The sequence below is a fragment of the Benincasa hispida genome, chromosome 5 (genome assembly GCF_009727055.1).
Source record: "Benincasa hispida cultivar B227 chromosome 5, ASM972705v1, whole genome shotgun sequence".
Lineage (NCBI taxonomy): Eukaryota > Viridiplantae > Streptophyta > Magnoliopsida > Cucurbitales > Cucurbitaceae > Benincasa > Benincasa hispida.
In genome coordinates, this window is record NC_052353.1 from 7098889 (window position 1) to 7124833 (window position 25945).

Consider the following 25945-nt stretch of genomic DNA (forward strand, 5'->3'; position numbering starts at 1 on the left):
GTGTATATATTACTATAGATCGTTCATTGAATGCTAAACGGCACTTATTATGAAAGCGATTTGGAACAAGAAATCGTAGAATATCACTTGCATTCTATTCGTTTCTGAATTTGACGATGAAAGCGATCAACAAAGATGTTGGACTGAACTCTAAAAGAAAGCTACGAGAGAACAATGAGAGAATTTCGTGGGGAGTTCGAAAGAAAGTGAATACTGAGAGTGACCTTCCATTCTCTTCATACCAATGTTATTAAATGCTATTGGTAGAATATTAGTTTGGAATAAATGTTTTGGTGGAATGTTGGTGTTGTATTGAATGCAGCGGAAGAAATCATTGAAAGAAGAGGAAATACGGTGCGGTTTGAGAAATTTTAGAAATTGGGGGTAATTTTGGTATTTCGCATGGGTAAAAGGTCCGTGGTAGAAATATTTTTAGAAATAGGTGATTGATGGAAAAGGTTTTGGGTTTTTGGTGATTTTGTGAAATTTTCCTTTCATCTCCCTTTTTTATCTGCGCCTTCACCATCATTTTGCTTTTCTTCTCCGGCGAGACCACACGACCAGCTTCGGCGAGAACCACACGTCCAGCTTTGGCGAGACCCACACGGCCATCTCCGGCTGACTGCACGCCTCCCGAACTAAGCCTCGCACTCAGTTGGCGCAATTCCAAAATCCCGCCATGGAAACAACGCCTCACTGCACTCGTCTTCTACGTCCCGCTCCGTTCCCTACTATACCTTCAAAGTTTCTAGGTAAGCCTCCTGAATTTCGTTTCACGGGAAGACTATATTATATAGGAAGAAGTACAAATGGTTAAATTATATTGTTATCCTCTGCGTGTTTGTTTCCCTGTTGAAGTAGCTTGTAGGTGAAATTACTAGCATAATTATCTTTCATGTAGCAATGAAGTATGGGGCTTGTACTTGAACCACTTTTCTTCGTTGTTAATCTTTAATTGTTTTTACTCCATGGAGTCCTTAACAGTAAGTTGGGAATGAGTTGGAATCTCATCAATCTCATGTAGTAGTAGGCTAGAAGAGCTAGATTCAGGCGTCTTGCTGGTGTTGGGGTTTTCAGTGGTTATTGTGAGAAGAATATGAGAAATGATGAGGGTGTTTGCCTGTGATGTTATGGTACCAAGTCAATGAATGCTAAACAGTGTTAAGAAATAGTTCTCAGCTCAATGGAGGGTGGCTACTTGGGATATTATTTATAGTGTAGTAGATTTACAGAGGAGTCCTGGGATAGACAATCTGTGGCCTGCTACTCTTGGCTGAAGGAATAAATAGTTTTACTAACAATTACAAATGATTGGAAAATAATGATTTCTAAAGATAGCACAACTGTTATAAGAGAGAAGAAAACTGTAATGAAGAAAAGCCGAATCCAAGCAGATGACATGACATTATGTTTGAAAATTTTCTGATAATATTAGACAAAATATATTACTTTTTGACTTATTAGGTACCTGGTTTAACAGAAATGTCTCTTGTCTAATTTTTTCTCTCTCAGTTGAGTGGCTGTGTAAATGTGATTAATCGAGTGTGAGAAACCAGCTTGTCTGAGTTCATCTATGTCTCTTTTCATAATGTTCAGATATCTTAGGTTTGAATGGGAAAATCTATTTCATGTTTTCCTTTTTATATAAGAAATGCTTCCAGATGCTAACAGTATACTTTGATGAGGTGACCAACCATCAATTTACTATTTGGTTGTGCGCCTAGGATAGTAGGATGATTTCTCACCTCACCACCATGGATTTGTTTGATATTTTCTTCTTCGGGTTAGGATCAACTGAAAACTTATTTCCATTATTGAACACAGGCAGACATTCATTTTTCTCCCAGGATTAAAATTGCTCTACTAATATATAATTTATGTCTAATTGATTCTTCTGCTGACTGTAGGAGTTTGCTTTGCTACAAAATAATATTTTGCATAAAACACGTGTAATATGGCCTCACTTGGCTGCTTTCATTCATACAGTTGCTGCATCTTATGACGTCCAATTCTGTCATTTCAAGTTTGGTAGATCTGCCACTGTGATTAATTTCAACCCTCTGAAATTCAAGGGAAGAAATAATGTGTTACTGAATAGGCCTTTGGTCTCTAAAGTGAACCAAAAGTCATCTGATTGTTTGTCAAATCAGTGCCAAAGCAGCCGCATGAATGTCAAGGCAACATCTGAGCAGTGTCTAGACCTTCAAACTTTTTCACAGGAATCGAATGATGGGGATGCTTTTCTCACTTCTCCCAATGCCACTAACTTTGATATCTGGAAACCTAAATCTAAAATGTTCAGAAATAGATTCTTGAATCTTGTACGCCTTCGTTCTGTTCTCAACAATGCTGCTGAATCATTTTTTAAAAGTGAAATACGACGAAGGTTGTTTGTAACAGCAGTGCTAATTGTAATAAGTCGTGTTGGATACTTCATTCCTCTTCCTGGGTTTGATAGGAGGTTGATACCACAAGATTACCTTAGCTTTGTTTCTGGATCTGTTGGTGAGTTCATAAAATTCTATACATGCATGAGTTATCTACGTTATATATTCCTTTTGTTGCAGAATTTAATTTCAGACTTTATACTTAGGCGATGTTGACCATCTTTTTCTCATATTAATGTTTGTGGCAGATGAACTTGGTGATTTTACTACGGAGATGAAAATGTCTTTTTTCCAGCTAGGTATCAGTCCTCAGATTATAGCATCAATCATCATGCAGGTTTAACATTTTTCTTCATATCTATCTTCAATGTCTTGATATAGATGTAGAGAACATACTCAAAGTAGAAGGCATTTAAGAATATTGAAGGGCTTGTTCCCTTTAGAGAAACTTGGCTGCGAAATATTCAGAAACTTGCAGTAATGAGAAAGTTCTAATTCACGTCTACTCATTGAAGACAATATTGAAGGTTAAAATTTTTAAGGAGTAAAGAACCCTAAACTATGTTTGAATAACTATTATTTTTGTTTCCTTTTTATTCTTTTGTTTTAGTGTGCTCTAACCGGTGGCTTATTTATTTTTTTTAGAATTACAAACGCTTCTTTATATGAGCCATGAGACTGTGAACATTAACTTCTTGTATAAGATGACTTCAATCTTTAGACATTAGTTAGCCACTATTCTTAATAACAATGTGATTAAATTACAAATTTAGTCCCTTAATTTTGAGCTTGGTGTCTATTTGGTCTTTACACTTCAAAATTACAAGCGTAGTTCTAGAACTTTTATATATATATATATATATTTTAAATTCATGGATCTACTCAACAAATCAAAGTTTAGGTTTCCTTGGACATAAAATTCAAATTTATATTAGATAAATTTTTTTTTTTTAAATTTTGATTTTTTTGGGGACTGAAGACACGAAATTAAAAGTTTGGGGATCTAATAGATATAAAATTGAAAGTCTAGAGACCTATTAGACATTTTTAAGAATTAAGGGATCAAATAAACAATTAGACACAAATCTCATAGTTTAGGGACTAACGTTCTAAAAAAGAATGAGAATGCTGTCTGTGTGTGACTATTACAAATTGTGTAAAACACTCCAAGAAGAGGTATGTGCTCAGATATAAAAAGGTGTTTGCACTGGCAGTAAGCAAACTAACATAGGTACAAGAGAATAGGCCAAATAAATAGACAATGGGAAGCCCTAGGGTACAAGAAATTACGAAACAGTCCCTAGGTTAATATGCTATTTTCGACAATTGTAAATATTTTTAGCAGTTTTGTCACTTAAAATAATTTTCCTAATAAAAATCTGAAAATTAGGTAAAGAAAAAGTTAACGATACATTTTCAATAGAATGTTGTTGAGATTTGAGTGTGAAAATTTATGTTGAAAAAAATATCTATAATAATTTTTTTTTGCTGATTTTTTCTTTTAAATTTTTGCTGAGGTACTGGCTAGAAAATTTAAGTTAAGGGTCTTTTTTTTTTTAAGAAAACCCAAAGAAGCCTTTTTAAATATAAAAAAATATTTAAAAATATTTATACTTTATAGCAAAAAGTTCTAAAAGTACAAAATATTTAATTTCTGCAGCATCAACATGTGTCCCCTTTACCGCCAGACCACATTCTGGTTTCAGGAAGAAAGTTGGTTTTTTTTTTTAAATATATATTATTAAATATTACTTAAATTTTATATTAAAAAACAAAATATGATAAGTTGAGGGGGGACACATATCCCCCCGGTGACTACGTTCAATGCTTAACTTTTCGAAAGTTGATACACAGGTACTTTGTCACATTTTACCCTCTTTAGTAAAGCTGAGAAAAGAAGGCTTGGATGGTCATGAGAAGATCAAGAGTTATATGTATGTCTGATACTTCATTCCAACCATTGATCTGCATTTTTTAAATTTATTTTGTAATTGACTTATGCTCATTTCTTCCTTTGTTTTGGATGGAATTCATACAAACATCACCATGTAACATCAGATGGTGGATGTCACTTGGTTTTGCGATATTGGAGGCTTTAATACTATCTTGTTACTCACTTCCATACTCTATCTATGCAGCTAATCACAGGTAAATTTTAGCTAGAAGAATATCAGTTTGAATATTATTTTGGGATTCTGAGCAGTATATAGGATTAGAATTAGTCTCAATTTAGACATTGAAGGAAAAGTTCCTTTTCCGTAGTAATAATCTGCATTATCTATACATCGGTGCATGTTGCATATTCATTTCTCCTTCCAACTTCAAATCTGGTTTTTGCTTTCATGTAATACTTAAGATTCTCATGTTTATTTTTATGATAATTGTTGGTTCAGATACTTTTATTCAGAAAAATGAGGTTGCATCTTAAAAAGAGAGAGGTTAAATCTTAAAGGGGTAGAGAGTGAAGGTTGCATGGTACATAAAGGGGTTTATTCTTCTTCTTCTTCTTCTTCTTCTTATTTTATTATTTTTTTTGTAGAGTTAAGCATGTGATGGTAACTTCTTTCTTATTGGTTTGTGGTGCCATGACAATGACATGGATTTGTGATACAATCTCAGAGTCTGGATTTGGTAGGCCACTCCTTCTTTCTCTCACTTAATTTCAATCACTTGACTCATTGTTTTGTGCTTTTCTTCATTATTTATGGTTCAAGATGAAGATACTTGAGAGATTCCCATAAAAAGGAGAGAGATATTTGAAAGATTCAACCCATTTAAATGAATTCAAATGTTGGGTTTTACATTTTTTTTTATGTCAGTTGGGTGGTGCATCAGTATTCAACTATTTTAGGCTTAATTTAGGATTGTTGTGGTGGTTAAAATAATTGTTATCGACTAAGTTTTTAGAAAATTTAGTTGGAAGTGGACAATGCAATAAATTTGTGTTTGGTGAACTTCAATTTGTGTAGAAAGGGGAAACTAATTGAGGAGACCGCTGATTTGAGACAGCCATATATCGAGCATCTGACAAATGAACCTTACCAGATGATACATAGGATACAAAGTGAATAAGCTAAAGAAGATAGCAATAAAAGACAAGTAATAATGTTGGGTAGATTAATACTAGATTGTTATGATTTAGCTATGATGACTAAAATGACCATACAGTTAAAATTATTTAAAATCTTATATGCATTCAATTTAATTTTTTTTTAGCAAGAGGTTCCTAGTTTTTGAGGGAGCTAATTTTTAAAGTTACTAACTAGACAAAGCTTGCAAATCAAATGTATTTTAAATGAATTAATTTGGACTAAGTATTATTAAACACTAAAAGCAGTTAAAATTCTCTTACAACTCTTTAACTATTGAGTGCTCTCAAAGTCGATGGGGATTTAATTTGTTTTAATAGTCTAGCTATATGATTGTTTATTTCTTGATTACATTATGATTTAATAGATATATACATAATACACGTGAGATTTAAATGGTGTCCCAACCTTCGATAAATTTATTGAAACATGTGACGCTTTATGACTTGTATGTGGATTGTGCTGGTGCTCACTGAGTTTCAGGGAGTATTGTTCGGACTTTTTCTTTGTTTTGTTTTTGAAAGCAAATCTTCGTTTAAGAAATAAAAAAGTACATGGGAAGGTAAGATGATTTTCTATCACATTGTGGGTTCAATGAGACAAGTTTTGTTTTGTTGTCAAATATAATAATTTCTTCCTACAGTCTACTTGATTGCTTCTAAACTGTGCATAAGTGTTACATGCCTTCCCTGAGGGAGAATCGTTGAAACTAATGTTCACAAAATTTGTAATGTCTTACTTCTGTATACAGCTTTCTCTCTGTTTAACTAATAATGCATGTTGCAGGTCAAGGTTCTTCTCTAATTATATGCGTTGGAATACTGACGGGCTATACAGAGACGTTGTACAAAATGTTGTCTCAGCTGTCAGGTGTGCAATTAAACTTGATGGTTTCACAGTTATCTACCCACTGGAGTTGATTAATTCTAATTTTAGCCATTAAATCCCACGCTAGTCAATATTGCCATGAGACTGTAGGAATAGTATTTTTTATTTTTTATTTTTTTGAGGAGAAACAAGGAATAATATGACAAATTGAGAGTATAAATATATAAAACTCTATAAATTAAATAAAATGATGCTGATAATTGTTAGGGATGCCAGCAGTATCATGGTCTCAGAATTTAGTTTTCAACTGAACTCCTATATTCCATCTGGGTGTAAATATTTCAGCTTTTTGATTGCTCGAAAATGTAACATATCTCAGGACATGCTGTGTTTTGGTGGCCTTACGTTTTTGCCTTATTGGGTATCTTTACCGTAGTTACAATGTGGGCGGTTGTTGTTACTGAGGGTTGCAGGAAAATTAAGCTGCAGTATTATGGTTTTAAACTTGCTTCAGCTGCAAGGTACTCTGAATTTTTTTCCGGGAAAAGATTCTCTATTACCATTGTCTAATGCTTCCATGCATTTGGTTTCCTCTAGCAGTTAGCAGTTTCATAGTATTGAATGAGACTGATTCCCTTGTTTTTTTTGTCCAATGTCAGGGTAAGATAAAGTAATATCATGTGGTCTGTTTAAATTCATTCCTTTGGCCATACATGCTTTCATCACTTGCCTCTCTGTTCAATGTATCTTGCATTGGTTATGTTTTAAACAGATGGATTTTGTATTATGCTTGAGCTCATATCCAATTTTCCGATTTTATCTTTTTTGGTTCATTATCTATTGTACGATCCCCTTTTCATTTTGTTTTCTTTCCAGAGAAGACTCACCAATCACTGAAGTAGAGCCTTACATACCTTTTAATATCAACCCTGCTGGGATGCAACCAATTCTCACGACCACTTATCTCTTGGCGTTTCCCAGTATCCTTGCCAGGTTGTTATATAAAATATATCCTTGTTACGTTATGATGGCTAGAGTTATTTTCTTTATGTGATAAATATCGACTTTTCTCGTGGTGGTAAAGATGCAATTCCTTATATTAAAAAAAAAATGAAGCAATTTCTAACATCAGATTTGTACACAGCCTCCTAAATTCAACATTCTGGGAGCATGTAAAGGAGATACTGAACCCTGAAAGTTCTATTGGTGCAGAGCCTTGGGTTTATTACTTAATATATGCGGTTTTTGTATTCTTGTTCAATATATTTGACATTGTAAGTTTCTTTACCTCTTGTCTTTTGGTTTTTAAATGATTATTGCATTTGCATGCTGCCAATTTCTAGAATTTTATATTTTCTTTTGGCTAAATATATGACGTAGTCCTAATGTTTTGGTGTTTTACTGAGTTATTGTTATTCACATAAGCTTACTGTTTGGTACATTTACATCAACTGGAACAATATGCATTGTTTTGAACAATATGATGTATTCATATAACCTAGCTCAATGGTTAAAACGTCTCTACCTCTACTTCTTCTCGAGATTGTACCTGTATGCTCAAATCCATCCACCCCACATGTGATGTAATATTGTCAAATATAACTATAATAGTCGAATTTGTTTGTCTACTCTTACACATTCCTTTACCTGTTCAGGCCAACTTGCCAAAAGAGATTTCAGACTATTTAAATAAGATGGGAGCGAGGATACCAAACATTAAACCTGGGAAAGCTTCTATAGAGTACCTGACAAAAATTCAAGCATCAACACGCTTTTGGGGTATGTTTTATCTTTCAATTTGTGGTTTTAATGACATCGGCCTTCCCAGCTTACCAATGTTTTCATATTTTGGTTGATGGTTGATATTTCCTTTTATTTTTTGCATTGTGGTAAATTACAGGAGGGCTATTGTTGAGTTTTTTGGCAACAACATCATCTCTTCTTGATCATTACTTACGCAGCATTAACGCTGGTTTTGCAATTGGTTTTACATCAGTTCTGATCATTGTAAGTACAAAATGTTTTTCTTATCATACTTTCATTAGAAAATGCCATGACACTGGATCTCCCTGTTTTAACCAAGACAATGCAACTTCATAGTTGTAAAATATTTTCTAACTGATCATTGGTATTTTGATTGAAATACAAATAATGTATCGCATGTCAAAAGCTGCTAGAGGAAAATGTGGTAGATTTATTATATTAATAAACTGTTCAAAATTTCCAATCTTATCGATGAACTCAAGTTGCTGCATGTTCACTGTTCAGGTAGGTTCCATTATTGAACTCAGAAGATCTTACCAAGCATATAACGTAATGCCAAGTTTAAGCAATGCTTTGAGGCGTTATGGTGTATGACAAGAAGTTCAATTGATGCTCCAAGCAGTTCTGTATTTGAGCCTTGAAAGGATCCAATAATCTCCTTTAAGTATAATTGTCTGGGTTCCTCCTGGCTGAAAGCTGGACTAGAACAGAACATTTCATCCCTTCCTCAATTCTTTGATAATGTTGCGGACTGCAGAGTTTCAGAATCGTGTCCATCCATAACACTGTATACTAATACAAATACCAAGAAAATTTTGATCCTCTGGTCTTTGAAACATCTAGTGGATAAGGGACACAAGCATTGGAATGTTCAAGATGCTAATCGCGAGTTTAGCTACAAGATCCTATTCTTGAGTCTAATTTTGACCGTTTCTCCCTATTTTGTATATATAAAAAAAAATTATGTAATACGAATCTTAACATATTTATTAGATTATAGCCACATCAGTGCTGCAATCGGTCAGTTTTTGGATTTATTAAGTGCCATTTGTGGTATTAAGTTCATCGTGCTTATAATTAAAAAATTTGCTGAGCATATGCAAGTTGTGAATTGTATGAAAGAGCCATTATTCTGATGGATTTATCATTCAACCCTCACCATGGAAACACATATGATAGGCATGTAGAGTGTAAGATGTATCAAACTTTGATCTTGCATTTCATCATAATCTATATGCAGGCTAATTACATGCAGCAAAAACATTCACATTTGGAAGTAGTGTCTTAAAGGTGTGCATATTTCTCCTTGTAGATCATAATTTAACTATCTCATTAATATTTTATTTTTGTGCAACAGCTATTGAGAACTGATGGTTCGCAAGTGCAGATTTTCAATCCTCGAATGGCAGCAAAACACAGAAGCTTCCACTCCCATGAACTTTTGAATTCCCATATTCACTACTTTTTTTTCTTTCTATGCTCAAGTATCAACACAGGGTATGATTTGTTGTATTGCGCTCTTTACCTCCAAAATGCTTGCTTTCTTCCCATCCGTATTCTCCTTTACCTAATCATAGAACAACATATCAGCACAATGTTAGGAAAATTATGCCCAGAAAATGTATATGATGTGATGTATCGTTTGGTGGTATAATAAGATGCATTTGTGGAGCATGTAATGCCGCATGAAGGTTTGATTGTTTAGACTGTATACCTTGGCCCGTAGCTCAGCTGTGAAGACTCCATTGCTCACGGATGAACTTACTGATGTGGTCTCAATTCGAAGCCCTTGGAGAATGAGCAAGATATCAAGCAACAGTCCTTCCTTATATGGGCACTGGAGCTCCAACAATCCGTCACTTCCGATAATTGAAACCTGCAAATTGGTATCCAGTGAAGTTATTGGTGAAGGCGACTTAAGCACCTTGGGCCTTGTACATCCATCCCCAATACCCTCCAAAATCCTTAGCTTTCTTTTGTCGAAACAGGTTCTAGGTACTGCTGCATTCCTCTGTAGTTCTTGAAAACTGGTCCTACTATGGAATTCCCGGTTCTGAGCTTCTAGATCTTGAATCTTTTGACGAAGTTGTTCCAAGTACTTCACTGTATCCCCCAAAACTGAGGCGTTGTCCATTTTAGTCGCGAAAGGTACAACGGATCGTAGGATGATAAACTTGTCATTCAGTAATTCAGAGTGGGTGAGAAAATCTTGAGGCATCCCATTCCGCCATTGGCCATCACAAGATCTAGGTTGATTGTGGTCACGATGATGTTTGTGAAGGAAGGGTATAGTATGTAAAATGCTCTTGAGTAAGCATTGAGATGTGCTAGCTGTTCCCGTCGGAACACGATAAAGATAATCTGAATTGCAAGTCCACTTGGAGAAGGCTGATTGGGTGGAGAAAGTGATGTTGCTGCCGGCGGATGAGTCTAGCCACTGGCTCGACTGGTGGTTTTGGTTTAGATCTAGGATGGCTGAGAGCATGTTGGAATAGTGGATGTCTTGATTCTCCGTGATCAATGCCACTGCTGCCGAAGAGTATTCTATATATAAACAACAAACAAGAGAGGAACAGCGGAGTATGAGTATATATACAAAGGAGCAAGAATATAAAGTAATTGGTAATCACCTAGGGTTGGCAGTTGAAGTTGAGTAGTAGCGTTGGTATTAGAAGGTGGATGTGGATTTGGATGGTAGTCAAAATTGGTGTGGAGGTCTGGTGGGGGTGAGTGGGACAAATTGGGGAGAAAATTGTTGGAAGCATCATCAGGTGAGCCGAGTCGGATGTCTTCAGATGGTTCAAGTTGCATTATTAACTCGCTTGGTTCTCCGGCAGTCACGGCGGCAGCTACAGTACTTGGCCAACAAGGACATCCTCCTCCGCCTCCAGCGGCATTGCTATTGCTGCTGTTGCTGGTTGAGCTGTCTGAATCCATCTCATCTTCTAATTCTAATTCTTTCCTGTTGCCTGAGTTGGTACTGCAAAACAAGTGCTTATAATAATAATGCTCCAACGAAGTGGCAGAATTGGATGTTGAAAGCTCAGAGACTGCAGGTTTTTGTGCTTCCCACTGCTTTTCTGTTTCTACGAATATAGATTTAATGTGTTGAATGAAGCCCATGTCTTCTTTTACCTTATCTGTGGTGCCTAGTTCAACCACACCATCCATAACAGGAATGCAAACCACTGTCTGCATCACATTCACTCTACTTTGGTTATGAGAGATTGTCAAAATAATTAATTGCAAAACCCAATTTATTTTTTATGAATTAATTTCATGGGCAGGATTTTAATTACCTTTATGCCAGCACTCTGGTGATCAAATCATGAGGAATCCCATATTGCCACCAAAAACAAACAGAAATATCAATGAACATCTTTAACACAACCATCTTTTTGTTCCATTGTTCATAAAAAGTAGTACAGGTGAGATATATGTCCAGGGGATAGATCATGGATGGGAGAGTAGTTAATTGCTTCATGTTATTATCAAGGTTAAATTAATACTTCTAAGCATTATGATCGGTTTCAATAATGTTCTTAACTTTTGAAAGTTATATTTTAACAGATCTTTGAAATTGTCACTACAAAAAAGCTGAGATTCCATGACACTTCAAATCTGTCGCAACTATATTTCATGACTTTTTTTCTCTTTTATTCATGGAATCAATCAAGGTAAGAGTATCAATGACATTTTATAAAATTGTTAATAAATCATGCACCATCAACAACAACCAATTTCGGATAATTATAAACTGTCATTCTCAAGTCCATTGCGATGAATTGCCATTATAAAAAAAAAAGATGACTCAAGAATTTAATATTTCTGTTCCAACGTGGATATGGACAATAGTGAAAAATCACAATAAAGCATTTATAATTGACTATACTTGAATAATATGATATTAATATTTATACAATGAAGAAATTTTATGTTAAAACAATAATTAATAATTGATGAGCTGATGTATATAATTTCTGAAAGACATACAAATCACATAGCCATCTATCTGTATAGAGTTTTGAAATTGTGTTGTAAAAGATGCAAATGAAAGCCTCTACAATATGTTAAATTATAAATATTCAAATTGTGGTGCACGTATATATAAGAGAACTAAAAAAGGGCAATTAAGTACTTCTGTAAGGTTGTGTATTAAAGTAAAAATTAATTAGGAAAATGTAAATGGAGGAAAAATAATTGTAGTTGTGTAAAGATAAGTAATACCTTAGCAAGAATAGCTCTGGAGAAAATTTTACTATCAATCTCATTCGCACCTGTAACCCACACATGTTTGTTCTTCGAATATGCCTTTCCAGGCAATCTGCATATATGTAAATCCAATTGAAAGAAAAAGTTTTCAATAATTTGTTTTTGTTCGTAGATATTGATTAAGAATTCAAATATTTACATTGGAAAATTAAAATCATAATCATGAGTAGAAAAATCAAGCAAAAAAAAAATCAAATGATTATTAAACGAAATCTAAGTTATTAATTACTCACCCGAGCCCCGGAGGAAAAGAGAAAGAGAGACACAACAGATAGAACCACTCGGACTCGGTCAAGTCCTCGGGAGAGAGGGCGGCGGAGGTGGGGCGGCAGGTGTCGGCGGCGGATAAGGAGTTATAGAGATCCGTAAGCTGATGAGTTCTGTGAAGGGACAGAGAAGCGGAATGTTGGTGGTGTTGGGTGGTGGTGGTGGCGCCGGCGGCGGGGTGGACGGTCTTGGTGGTCTTGATGGGTCCATTGTAGAAGCCATTTCCCCAAATCAACATCCTGAATTTGATTATAAATGAAAACATGCAACAAATAAAATTGCATTATATATCAAAGTAGAGAGAGAGAATTAATAGATGAGGTGAGATGATACCGTTGTTGAGTAGAGAAGCGCCAGAAGAGAGAATAAGTCCACTCAACGGATTGAACAGCAAACTGCAACATTCCTTCCATTCATACATTCAAATTCAATATATCACTTCTTCATTCTCATCTTTTCATAATTCAATATTTTGCCGATGAACAAATGGGTTTTGAAAGTTGGTTGGTTGGTGGGTTTAATTTTGAGTGAATGCTAGATGGGTTTTGACTGACTGTTGCTACTGCTGCTGCTCTCTCTCTCTCAGCTTCTACCAATAAAAAGCTTAATATTATATAATATATTTATTGTCTTCTTTCCTCTCTCAGTCTCAGGTTTTAAAACTATCACTAACTCTCACTCCCACATCACTCATCACTTTCACATAATAATAATAATAATAATAATAATAATAATAAATACCATTTCCATTTATACACACACTATTCAATTCAATACAATGGGGATATTTGTGTTGATGCAGGTGACAAGGCAGTCAACCAATGACTCAGTCTTGCTGACTGTGATGTGTACAATGAGGTGGAAGAAACTTCCATCATCTTCCCTATTTACAATTCTGTTTATATTTGTCAAATAGCAACATGGCACGTGTAGGGTTTGTTACACAAAGATTCTTTTGTAATGGTATATAGCTCCACTATCTCCTATTTATAGCTCTACTATCTCATTTTTTTGGGTAGAAGGCTCGGAAGCCTAAGTTTGTTGAGGAGGAAGATGAGAATTTTCCTCAACTTAGGCGACAGGTGACACTGGCAAATTTTCTTCCAGAGAACTTCTACAATGACTATTCGAAGAAAGCACAAGAAGTCATTGCGTGTCTTGCTATCAACATGGCAGAAAGTGAGGATACTCTTTTGAGTTCATTGGAGATGGAGAAAGAAATAAAGGACTTACCATCGTTCAATATAAATGACTTGTTGTCACTTCCTTCGATGACTAAGATGGTTCTTAGTGATGCGTTATTAGATTCAAACGCATCTAGTGCTCCAACCTCTATAATGCGCACATGCGCCTCTTGTTACTATTGAGATCAAAACTTCATAATAGGCCATTGTATGTCTTAGAATACGTTCAAGAACAGAGGGTTGTGCAAATTCTCATCGATAATAGATCAGTTGTCAATATAATGTATAAGACAACTATCAAGCAATTAGGCATCGTGATAGAAGAACTGTCAAACAATAAGTTAGTTATCCAAGGTTTCATTCAAGGCAGCCAAAGGGCAGTAGGTATGAAACGCTTATAACTTATCATCGGCGACCTGAAGGCCCACACATTGTTCTATGTCATAGATTCGAAGACCACATATAAGTTTTGTTGTTGGTCATCCTTGGAATCATTGAAATGGAGTAATATCTTCAACACTACCCCAATATTTCAAGTTTTATCAATATGACATTATGAAAGTTAAATAGACTCCAATCAATTCTAAGAAGCCGAGTCTCACTTCGCAAATGCGAAGTTTTACTTGAAGAATGATGGCGTCGGTGAAGAAATGCCTATGGAGACTTCTTTAATAAAGGATGGAGGTGAACCCAAGCCAAGATCACAAGAAAATGCAAGGAAAGAAACAAACGATAGGGCAACTGTATCTCACTTTAAAGAGAGTGAGGCATCCACCAACACTACAAAGATTATAATTTTAAAAGGCGAAAAAGCTCCAAACCCTCAAATCTTGCGTTATGTTTCTTTGTTGAGGTGTGGGAAGGGTGAGTCAACATTTGTGGAATGCTCAAAGGGGTTGAGGGTCGGTGATATCAAAATCTTAAAAGAGAAATTTGTTACACCGCTCACAAAGATAACGAAATAGGAAATCTATAGACCAAAGATAGACCTGAAAAAAGTACATTTACCAGAAAAACAGATGAAAGATGGGTTCGGCCCTAAGGCTTATAAGCTACTGGAAAAAGAAGGTTATGATTTTGTAACTCACATTGAGTTCAAGAGCTTGAAGATCTATGAGTAGCCTGAGCTTTCTCTAATCCAGAAGAAGCTTTTGCAGGAAGGGCATGTTGTGCCTGCATCGAGAAAAGGACTTACATATAAGTCTTGAGCCAATTTGTATAACCAGAAGGTTGAAGGAAAAGGTGGTCGACAACAATCATATAACTCCAGAGGAAGTCAATGATGCAAAAGAAAAGGAAAGAAATAATCAAAGAACCTCAGCCTTCAACTGCATTAGTACGGTTTTACACCCTAAAACTCGTAAATAGTAAATGTAAATAATTAACTGTCATCAATAAAGAGTTATCAATGTTATTTCAATAAGTGTTATTAACTGTGTTGTATTCGTTTTGTCTTAATAATTCTAAATCCAATAAACTAACATCCTAGGTTGTCTTATGAGTCTTACCTGTATGTGGAGACACACAGGGATCAATGTTCAAAATACAACCTAAAGGGTCTATAGTATAGGGATAAGGTTGGGTACTTTATCCTGGTGACACTATAGATACGACTCACTTTGTATTTGATACAAACACAATAATCCAATGTTGGAAATGTCCTAGAACTCGCAGTTCATAAAAATTCATGTTAAACATTCTATTTATCAATAAAATATTATTGAGTATCTTATTCGATAAAGTTGTTGATATTGCATTCTATTATGAAAATCCAATAGAAATATCCATGGCTATAGTATGGATACTTTAACTCTATGTAGTGACATAAATAGGATCAAGTTAATAGTATATAGCTTAAATGGTCTATAAGTATATGGATGAAATTGGGTATCTCAACCAGGTAACACTATTGGATGCGGCCCATTTTGTATAGGTAATACAAATGATGTGATCCACAGATCATTCATGTAGAGACATGTGAGTGGAGGCATCCTATGCAATGAGTTTGCATAAAGACTGGACTACGAAATAGTCACTTTTCTTTATAACGACTGTTTACTGTTAAAACTGACTATTTTATACTAAAGTAACCTAGGATAACTCGATCTTAATCCTGAGGTAGTTATGAACTCGTGTTTATTCGGGATTGTTCTTTGAGTTGCATGGGTGAGAGTAGTTCAACAACACTACTTAATAAGCCTTCCATTTTTGGGATAAAACCGGATAGATAGCTGGGGACATAGCCCTGTGAGATGGAATTTACTCCTACCCGTTTAAGAGTTAGCAGATAGGTTGTTCTCTTAAGTGCTGATTCCAAGTCTTGAACAATCGGGGCCCGCCTTCTCATGATAGAGAGGGACATGATTCATAAGTGGTATTATGAATCAGCTGCTCATTAGAGGGTCAGTGGGAGCTTAAGGAACTAGATGTATTTATAGGGGCAAAATGGTAATTTTGACCCAGCTATAAACACAAACGGTCTGTGAAGGATCGACTTACCGATTATGATTTACATGGACAGAAATACATCTACAGTGAGGATAGTAGAATTATTGAGCTATAGTGGTACGTCTTGATGGTTAACGAAAAGTAATTAATTCAGTTTAAAGAGTTTAACCAATTGATTACAAATCGTTGGAGCTCATGATTTGTAGGTCCAATAGGTCCCTCCACTATTTCATAAATTGGAATAATGAATTGAGTAATTGATTGGATGAATTTTGAAATGTTCAAATTCAATTTTAGGATTTTTCAATTGATTGTATACGATATAATTTTAGCTCCTAATGACCTTAGACATTTTATCCCATACTTCTTCTCGAGATCGAGTTGTATGGTTCCCAGGCTTTCATGTAGTCGTTGAGCGAACCTATTTAACAATTGTTCTTCATCTATCGCTCTTTCCTGGGGATGACTGGATTCACTTTCACTCTTTTCTTCTGACCTACTAGTGTTGGGTTGATTTTGATGTTTCCCACTTCTCAACATAGTTGTCTACAAAAAGCCAAATATTAGTTAAGTAAAAAGTCTACCTGTCTCAAAGACTCGGTACATATTAGTTACACAAGACTTCAATTATTTATTGACAAGATCGATTATTTACAGTTCTAGGTCTATTCACAATAACTACACTATTTACATCATTCCTCGACTTCTTACTTCCTTTTTCTTGGTTACTTCTAGTCCCTAATAGTTAATCTCTGAAAAATCGCTTCTTTAGTAGGCTTTTCCTCTTCCCTCTAAGGACATTCTCCTTGAGCGTGTTCGGGTTGCTGGCAGAATAGGCAGAATTGATAGGAATCTTTAACACAAACCTCACATGAAGATTTGTCGTCAAATTCTATTATTATTCTGCGTGGAATGTCGGTTTCGGTACTCCGAATAGAGCCAACTGACTGACCAGAACTTCTGGATGTATGGGTCCTTTTTGTCTCTCTATCATACGTCCTCTCCAGCATAAATCTTTTAGTCCTGTTGCCTACAGGTGCAGCTAGTTGTAATTGGTTCTCCTACAAAAAAGGAATGTTTGCATACAACTAGCCGATAGGTCATACATACAACCCCTAGGTATAGTAGATGATGTTTTGTTGAGAGTTGGAGAATTAATTTTTCCAGCTGTTTTTTACATTTTAAGAATGGATGAGCTTTACACTTCTACTTCTTCTAATATTTTACTTGGTAGACCCTTCATGAGAATAACAAAACTAGAATCGATGTAGATAAGGGGTCTTTATCAGTAGAATTTGATGGAGAGGTAAAGTCTTTCAACATATATGATACCACAAAATTCCTAGAGGAGTATTATTCTCTTTGTTCCATAGACACATATGATGAAATTGATCACATTGTTGATTCCATGTTGTACAGAAATTCTAATCGTTTGGTAGCTCATTCAATTCATTATGGTTTTGATTTTACTTCTCATAATTCTTCTCATGCATCTCTTAACTTTTGTGACCATGATAATTCAAATAAAAAGCATGTTTCTAATTCTTCGCTTCAATTTTATGAAAAGAATGAATCTTAAAAAAATGATAATGATATTTCTTTCAACAAAAAATTTTGCCAAAATGTAAATACTTTAGAAGAAGATTCAAATTTTCAAAACAAAATTATATAAATGAAAAACCTTCAGGTAATAATTCAAATTCAAAATTTTTTTGTAATACCAAAAACAAAAACAAAGCTTCTAATCTTTGCTCCATTTTCAATGTGCAGGTAAAAGGGATTGAGCCCAAAGCTCTCACATCTCCAAATAAGAGCAAGAACTTGAGAAGTTGTTTAAAAAACCCTAACAAGCAAAAACCTAAAAAGACAAAAAAATTTGACGTTCCCTAAGGAAAAAAAAAACTTCAAGAACGGGCACAGGCTCAAAATCTACAATGAAGGGCATGTAAACCAAGTCCAATTGGACTTGTGTTTGACTAATCCCTCATAAATATGACACCCCTCTTCACCAACGTCGAGCAAACGACGCTAAAAATTTGCAAAGATAGACAAATTTTCTTCTTTTCTTTTTCATTTTTCTTATCTTTCTTTCTTTCTTATTTTTGCATATTTTTCACTAATAAAAATAATTTATTCGTTTTCTTTTCTTTGTAGGTTATCAACAATAAAAAAAATGAAGCTCTCAAGGAAAAACAAAACAAAAGCAAGGAATGCTCTCTCAAGCAAATAAATGATCAACCACAAAAACTAGGAAAGTTTCCCTCTACATCCCTTACTTTTTGTTTTTTGAACTCATTTGCTTATTCTAAACATTGAGGACAATGTCCATCTTTAAGTTAGGGTGGGAAAAATTGCATATTTCTTTTTGTATTATTTTTAGTATTCTTTGATTTGTTTTGTATAAAAATGAGCCTTACTAAAATTTTTTCCACATAAATGCATATATGAAACCCTTGAGCATCTGAGCTCGGGTCAATAAATTGTTGATTAGTTAGACTGATTACATAGATTTTGCAACTTTGTTCTAACATATCTGTAGAAATCTGAGGCTCTGATTCATCTTGATAGCATAATTTTGATTCTTTGAAAAACATGACTATTGAATTTTTTATGCTCCAAAAGACCATTTTTGCCTTGATGTAATAAATTCATGAATGATTGAATGCATGAAAACACATAATAAATGAATCTCATTCACTTTGTTTTATGTATCATTTGATTTACACAATCTCTCGATTCTTATCAATAAAATTTTGATGATGCATTCTTTCAAGTAAGGATACTGATGCGTTGATTTATCATGCGATGAAAGGGTGTGTGGATGTGATGATTATGCGATAGACTCTATCTCTGATCTTATCGCTATTTTAAGTTTAAGAAGTTGGATGGTGATTGACTTTGATTTCTTAAGGTGATGGAATTAAATGCAAAGCAATAGAAGAGTGGTATTGTAACAAATATGCGATAAAGGGTTGAGAAGAGGTTTTGCTAACATTTCTTAAGATACTCTACAAGTCATGCGATCATGCTATACACAAATATTAAGTATTACATTTCTCAATGCATATGGACACATTTCCTATGTCTAGGATGCATGCGATGTGTAGGGAGTGCAGTAGATAGAACTTATTTCTAAGTCTCCTCTACTCTTGCTTATGAGATCTAATCTAACTAAGACAAGATGATCACATGAAGTGCATAACTTAAGTCATGCTAGCTAAGTACTTCTCAACCCATTCACAAATTTAGCTACTCATGTATGGCGTGAAAAGCATGAACATAGATTGAAATGTAATTTCCATTCTTGCAAATAAAATGCTCAAGTACTAAACAATAGATGATGTAAGTGTTAAGCCAGATAAGCAGTGTCTTGCTTCCTCTAGCATTTACACGACTTTTAACACTCCAATTTCTTTCTAATTTGTAAACTCTTTCTCTCACAAGGGTTAGGTATGGGTTGGTGCCTCTCTTTCGTGTTGTTTTTGCAGTCTCTTGACCTCCCGGAAATTAATTCCTGGTTTGGTATCATTGAATGGTATTTATAGACTTCCAAAAAAAAAAAAAAAAACAGTTCTTTATCTCACTAATGATTGCGTGGATGGGAAACATTAATTTCCATACCCTGTTGCGCCGTCTGATGGTCACCGGAGGTTCAATGGATTTACAATGGTATGGTCTTCAACGGATGCCAACTGAATTTTTGATTTGACCGCTATCGGCTTCACGTCGCATCACGTTTTATCACATTAGGTCATCGCCTTTATGTAAGGTCATCAAGCGTTCGTCTTCGAAGTACCATTGGATCACCAACTTAGGAGATCGCGCTATCGTCTTGTTCCTGCACAGAAATACAAGATTAACTTAGTTTAATTGCTTTTATGCGATGAGAGTTAGCGATCGCGATTTTGCTTTTAGTTTAGTGCGTTCAATCGTAATAATGCCTATTTACTATCGTCTTCTCTCCTTGTTTTAATAATTCGAGCTTTAATAACTTGTATTTCTACAAGTTATCAATACAAACAAAATTTTAGACCTTTGAAATTTTTTCTAACAAAATTTTGAAACTCATTTTTCGAAAGAAAAATTCTTTTCCTTTCAATTTCATAAAAAATTGAATACTTAGCTTTTTAGATTTATTTAGAATCTTAAATCTCTTAGAAACGTCATATCTACTTAATTTTCTTTGTAATCCTGATAGGATAACCTTTGGTCTAAAAACAACTATCTTGTTAGAGTAGAAAGTCTAGACAAAGAGGAATAAAAAGAGTCTTCTAAAAAAAAATTGACAGCATAAAATATAAAGAAAATTTGCATAATTAATATAACAAAATTGACATAACCTTCACTAACATGCATGTGTGTGCATGGATAGAGGTGAAAAGAGCTACCTTCATAGTGTCTAGTCAGGACCCGCGAGGAAAAAGTGATCGGTTTCCGGTGGTGTGAGTGTTAAAGCTATCCCTCTAGGTAAAATAAATGCCAATTACATTTTTTGTGCATGAATTTAAAATAGCACCATTTTATTAGAATTGCCTCTCTCTAATTCAAGTTAGGTATATCTTAAATTGAAAACTGGGCCAGTGTAGGGTGAAGAGGAATTGAGAGTTGGATGTCTCATTCAATTAGTTTAGGCCTTTAAGTAAACTAAAACTTAGTAGTCTTTTCTTTTATGACTTTGTAAGAAAAAGAACTTTTCTTTTCAAAATAAGCTTCAACTTTTTGTTAGCAAAACTTCAAATTTATAAATGCTTGCTTATATTCTTATTTCCTTGATTGTTGAGAAAAGAGATGAGAATTAATTCATTGTGTAAGACAATGGAATGTATAGACCATTTGAATGTGTAGATGAAAATATGTCAGCTTGTATAAATCAATTTAAATAAATGAACAAAACTTTGAACAAACAATAAAACAATTCATATTTTGCTTAAATATATGCATACTTTAATTTCGAACTTCTTCGGGATGACTAAGAGCTAAGTTGAGGGTATTTTGATAGGTCTTGTAAAGAGCTATCTTATTAGTACTAATTCCCTCAATTATACTTCAATTCTTTGCTTAAAACATCTATTTTGTAGGTAAATTCCAATTCTGACACCAATGGAGTTATTTCAAAAATTTGGAGCTAATTTGAGCCAAGCGACACAAAAGAATTACTTTAGAAGAAGAACCAAGACAAGTTACCACATTGCCCCTCAAAAGGATCAATTCAACACACTTCAACAACACTTGAAGCGTCATAGCGCTCCTCATACAACTAAGCCTAATGCTAGCTCGATGTTGAAGGACAAATTGTTGGGATTGATGCCCTAAACTCTCGTTGGGTCCTATAGTTTGTAAACATTGTATTAAACAAACGCTTGTGATGAAATAATATATGGTATTTTCTTCACTATTGTTTATGAAACATGGGATGTTTTATTTGCTTTATCACAAACCAAGAAACTAAGATCCTTAGTTGTCATTGTAACTTAAGCATGTATGTGGAGACATACAGGTGGATCATGCCTTAAGTGATAATCAAAATGGTCTGTAGTATATGAATATAGGAGGGAAACCTTATCCTGGTGACACTACGGATGCGGCTGGCTTTGTAGAAGAGTTACAAGTGTTGTGAGTTACTACAGATGTCTGATCCTGATCATTCATGTGGAGACATGCGAGCGGGGGCATCCTATACAAAGGAGTTTGTATAAAACTGGACCACGAAGTATTTTATCTCATTATATAACATCGTTCATGACAGAGACTTCATTTCACTAAGATGACCATAGGTAACATAACCTCAATCCTGAGTGAGTTGGGAACTCCTGCTTTTGGGGCGATCCTTTGATTTGCATGGGTGCAAGTGGCCAGATTGCCGACTCAAATCTACCACTTTGGAGATTCATCTGATTTGGGAGTTGGGAACTGAGCTACACAAGATGGAATTCATTCCTCCCCCGAAGCATGGGTAAGTAGATAGATTGCTCCCTTAAGGGCTGATTTCGAGGCTTGAACGATGTGGTGCCACACACCTTCTCATGGTTCGAGAGGTGTTCACACATAGTAGGACTATGTTGTATTGTTCATTAGAGGGATCAGTGGTACTTAAGAAGTTAGATGTAACTATAGAGGAAAAACGGTAAATTGGCCCAGCTGTACTTATGAGCATTTGTGAAGGGTTATTGTACTGTTGATTGGTTATATCCGATGGACAAAGAAATATATCTGTGGTAAGAAGAGTGCAACTATTGGTCTTTAGTGGAGTGCCTGACAGTTAACGGATAGTGGATCTCATGGCTAAAGAGTTTAATCAGCTATTCACAACCGTTGGAGCTTCGAGCCACAGGTTCATAAGGTCCCCTTGGTAGCTCAATGGATTCAAGTTGAGAATCAGTTTTTGGGTCAGTTTGAAATATGAAAATTGACAAGAGGAAGTTTGATTATATGATATGATTAAATTGATCAATTATATATGATATAGTTGACATGATGTATGAGATACATTAATTAGAGGAAATGGATATAAATATGATTTATATCTAGTGGAGGAGAAAAGGACTATGGTTTATATGTTGCATATGATGTGATATTAAACTATAGGTTATAAATATAATATGATTATATTTATTTTTAATTAAACAATTATGAGATAATTGTTGGTGGTTTTTCTCCATAATTGTATGAGGTAGTGGGAGGTTGCATTCAGTTTTCGTAACCGAAGGTTAAAATGAAAATAGTTTTCATTTTGCAAGTAGATCGAACAATCGCTTCATGATTAGTACAATGACCATCGTCTAGCTAACGACAACATACACGATAGCTTAAGTTTTCCTAAACGATCGTGTACATGCGCAACTTTCTGATGACGGAAAATTAGATGTCAATTACTCGACAACTAGAATTTCGTGTACGCAATATGCGATGCATGTCCTTGATGTATGCGTTGATTATCATGCGTCGTGGTCATGCGTTGGAATGACTTTGCGTTAACAAATGTATGTGATGACCATGCGTCCTGTCACAAGTTTTCTTACGCTCACGTCAAGTATAACGCGAGCGCAAGTTTCTCGGGTGATCCGAGGTCGAACACAGGGACTTGTAACTAGATGAATGAGGTAATGTGCATGCGGCAGTTGAATAAAAGAATGGATGGGAGGTTTCTATGCTAACACTACTCCTACTCCTAACTAACAGACAACGCAATGAGAATATGAAAGAGAGGCAGAGACACGAAAATTCTTGACATGAAACAAATAAATGGGAAAAATAGATAAAATGTGGAGATGTCTTCATTGCAACATTTAAGAGTGACCTCGAGGGCAACCTTAGTCAGCGCAAGCTATGCAATCATGCTACACACACTAAAAGCCTAAATCTAGGACGTATGCGGTGTGTATGCATAAGTGTCGAGATGACCCCATGCAACCACCATAATCCTACTTCCTGGATGCATCGCAATATCCTATCCATAGGGTGCATACGCTATGTGATAGCAAACAAAGCTTATCTCTAAGTTCCCCATTCTTGCCTATGCGTTCCAACCGCTTTGTCGAGTCTTAGATTTGGGTTTAGACCACTCTCTCCAAGTATGCCTAAATGATGAATGATGCGCTCATAAGACAAGTAACCGCATGAACTTGGCGACATAAGATTATTCCTATCTCTAGTGAATATAACTTAATTGCTTAATGTGACCAACCATTTACCCTCTCAGGCAGTTAGTATTGTTGCTGATTTTACTCATAGACAGCGTTGCGCGCCTATAGACAGGCTTGCTAATACTTTACACTAAACAAATAAAGTTTTCTCACACCACTCACGCAACGCACACTTCTTCGGTGGTTTTCTACATGCTTCAATATCTCTAATCCACATGACTAAGTATGCGATACTCTAGCAATCTCACTAAGTGATGCAATGAAAATTAAGGATGGCTAAGTAAAGAAGATGGAGACGGAATAGAAGGAAACATAGAAAAATGTATTGAACACAAAATGTATTAATTCCTTAATCCCAAAATGATTAATTCCTTAAATCTATAATGTAGTACAATACAAATTAAGAAAAGAAGAGAAAAGGAATGACCAGTTGGAAGCAATGTTTTGCTTCCAGCTGATGTGTGTCAAGGCTTGCCGGTGGTGCCATGGATGGGCGGTGGACAGCCTGACTCTCTCGAGATCATTCTTCGACGAGGCTTTGGTTGTCACTCGGAATGGATGAAGGAGGTGAAGAACTCTCAAGCTTCTTCTCATGCATTTTTCTGGATCATAAGGTTCCACCCTAGGCGAACCGCAGGTGAAAACCTTAGATTCAACCTTGGGCGAAAACCCTAGATAAGTTGAAATTCTGCTCATCGACTTCTTTATGTAGAGCCTGGATCGCCGACAACATTAATGGACTGCTTTGATTCTGACATTTGCGGCGCGTTTAGTCCTTTCTGAATCTCTGTTGCTAACGGCGTGGTAGGTGAAATGTCAACATCATCTTTTGATTTTCCCGAGATGTACGTTGATGCGTTCATTCCACCTACCTTGCATTGATCCCATTAGTATGCGTTATCGTGTAGCCGCAATCATTCAGTGACCGTATTTTCTTAATACCGCAACTCTACACGATGACCGATATTGCTTGACGAGCGCAACTCCCATGCAATGGACACATGCGGCTGATTACCGCAATACCCATGTGTTGATCAAATGTGTTCGCCTTTACGATGGAGAGTTTCTTCGCATGCGATCGTCTATGCGGTAGTTTGACTTTCGCATTTGCGTCCACTTCCTGCGTTAGCTACAAAAAGAGAACATTGAATGCATAATAACACATAATAATGGGTTAGCCGAGATTCATCATGCTGAACGACGCAAGCTCATTTTCTCATGAATTCCTTACATAATTTCCGCATATTCTGCTTAACAGCTCTTATAATTCTAAATAAAAGGCTAAGTTGACATGCATTTCTGCATGTCATCACTTTCCTAAACGATAGTATAGATTTTTCTAAACGATCCCGTGCGAGAGCGATTCTACCTAAACGATCTGCCTCATTTTACTAAATGATCGTGCACCCTTTGCTAAATGATCAAGCAACATCTAAAACATCGTATAGCTTTTTTTAAATGATCGTGCACGAGAGCGATTCTACCTAAACGATCGTCTAAACGATCAACCCCATTTTAATAAACGATCATGCACCCTTTGCTAAGCGATCAAGAACCCATCTATACGATAGACACAAAATCTCTCCCACTTGCTTGGTCGTTGTAAATGATCGTAGTTTCCTCCTCCCCTTTACCAAATCCAACAGAGCCCATACCTCATGGATTCTTACTCCGAGAATACTGAGGTTACTGAGTGGTGGTGTCCTTCTTGTTGCCTGTTCGTGTAGAAGATCGTGTGGTGGTGAGCGATAGTGAGATTTGGTGACAATTGCCTTGACGTGCACAACGACAACGAGAGTTGCTGTTCCTTGATGAGAGCGAGAGATCAAGAGAAGAAGAGTTCTTCAAGAGGTATGTCTTTCGTTCCTTTGTATTTAAGTGTTAAAAGTATGTCGTAATTTGTCTGTAAATGCTTAACTTCTATATATGTTTGTGAATGTGGTATTTTTGTCACATGAATTTGGAACGATCCTGCTTCCACTCATAGGTACTCTTTGATAAGAGTTCCTCCAAAAAATGCACCCATTTGCTACAAAATAGGGCAGTGTCGCAATGCTTCACCA

The 25945-nt window shown here is 35.6% G+C and overlaps 2 protein-coding genes across 4 annotated transcripts; one reads left to right on the plus strand and one right to left on the minus strand.

The window, feature by feature from the left end:
* The first annotated feature begins 450 nt into the window (after positions 1-450).
* LOC120078069 (preprotein translocase subunit SCY2, chloroplastic) lies at positions 451-9103 on the plus strand. Of its 3 annotated transcripts, none has more exons than XM_039032267.1 (13): positions 451-752; positions 1987-2505; positions 2636-2724; positions 4242-4321; positions 4446-4535; positions 4927-5018; positions 6263-6346; positions 6684-6825; positions 7181-7297; positions 7449-7578; positions 7960-8083; positions 8205-8311; positions 8577-9103. In XM_039032267.1, the coding sequence occupies exons 1-13, from the start codon at positions 680-682 to the stop codon at positions 8619-8621; spliced, it is 1692 nt and encodes a 563-aa protein (XP_038888195.1). In that variant the 5' UTR covers positions 451-679; the 3' UTR covers positions 8622-9103. The 3 variants fall into 3 exon arrangements, with proteins under 3 accessions (XP_038888195.1, XP_038888196.1, XP_038888194.1); XM_039032268.1 differs by having other exon boundaries at positions 452-752; positions 1908-2505; positions 8573-9103; XM_039032266.1 differs by having other exon boundaries at positions 452-752; positions 8573-9103.
* A 234-nt stretch (positions 9104-9337) lies between these two features.
* Positions 9338-13144, minus strand: LOC120078068 (transcription factor BHLH42). Its single transcript, XM_039032265.1, has 7 exons — positions 12941-13144; positions 12574-12846; positions 12296-12392; positions 11368-11382; positions 10699-11260; positions 9783-10612; positions 9338-9635 (listed from the first exon to the last, which is right to left on the minus strand). Exons 1-7 carry the CDS (start codon positions 13018-13020, stop codon positions 9549-9551), a joined length of 1944 nt encoding a protein of 647 aa, XP_038888193.1. The 5' UTR covers positions 13021-13144; the 3' UTR covers positions 9338-9548.
* Positions 13145-25945: the final 12801 nt, after the last annotated feature.

Coding starts and splice junctions, on each gene's coding strand:
- LOC120078069 (XM_039032266.1), top strand. CDS start 680: ATGGAAACAACGCCTCACTGCACTCGTCTTCTACGTCCCGCTCCGTTC. Junction 2,725..4,241: donor TAGCATCAATCATCATGCAG/GTTTAACATTTT, acceptor GTTGATACACAG/GTACTTTGTCACATTTTACC. Junction 7,579..7,959: donor TGTTCAATATATTTGACATT/GTAAGTTTCTTT, acceptor TTACCTGTTCAG/GCCAACTTGCCAAAAGAGAT.
- LOC120078068 (XM_039032265.1), bottom strand. CDS start 13,020: ATGGAAGGAATGTTGCAGTTTGCTGTTCAATCCGTTGAGTGGACTTAT. Junction 12,847..12,940: donor CGCTTCTCTACTCAACAACG/GTATCATCTCAC, acceptor AATCAAATTCAG/GATGTTGATTTGGGGAAATG. Junction 10,613..10,698: donor ACTTCAACTGCCAACCCTAG/GTGATTACCAAT, acceptor GTTTATATATAG/AATACTCTTCGGCAGCAGTG.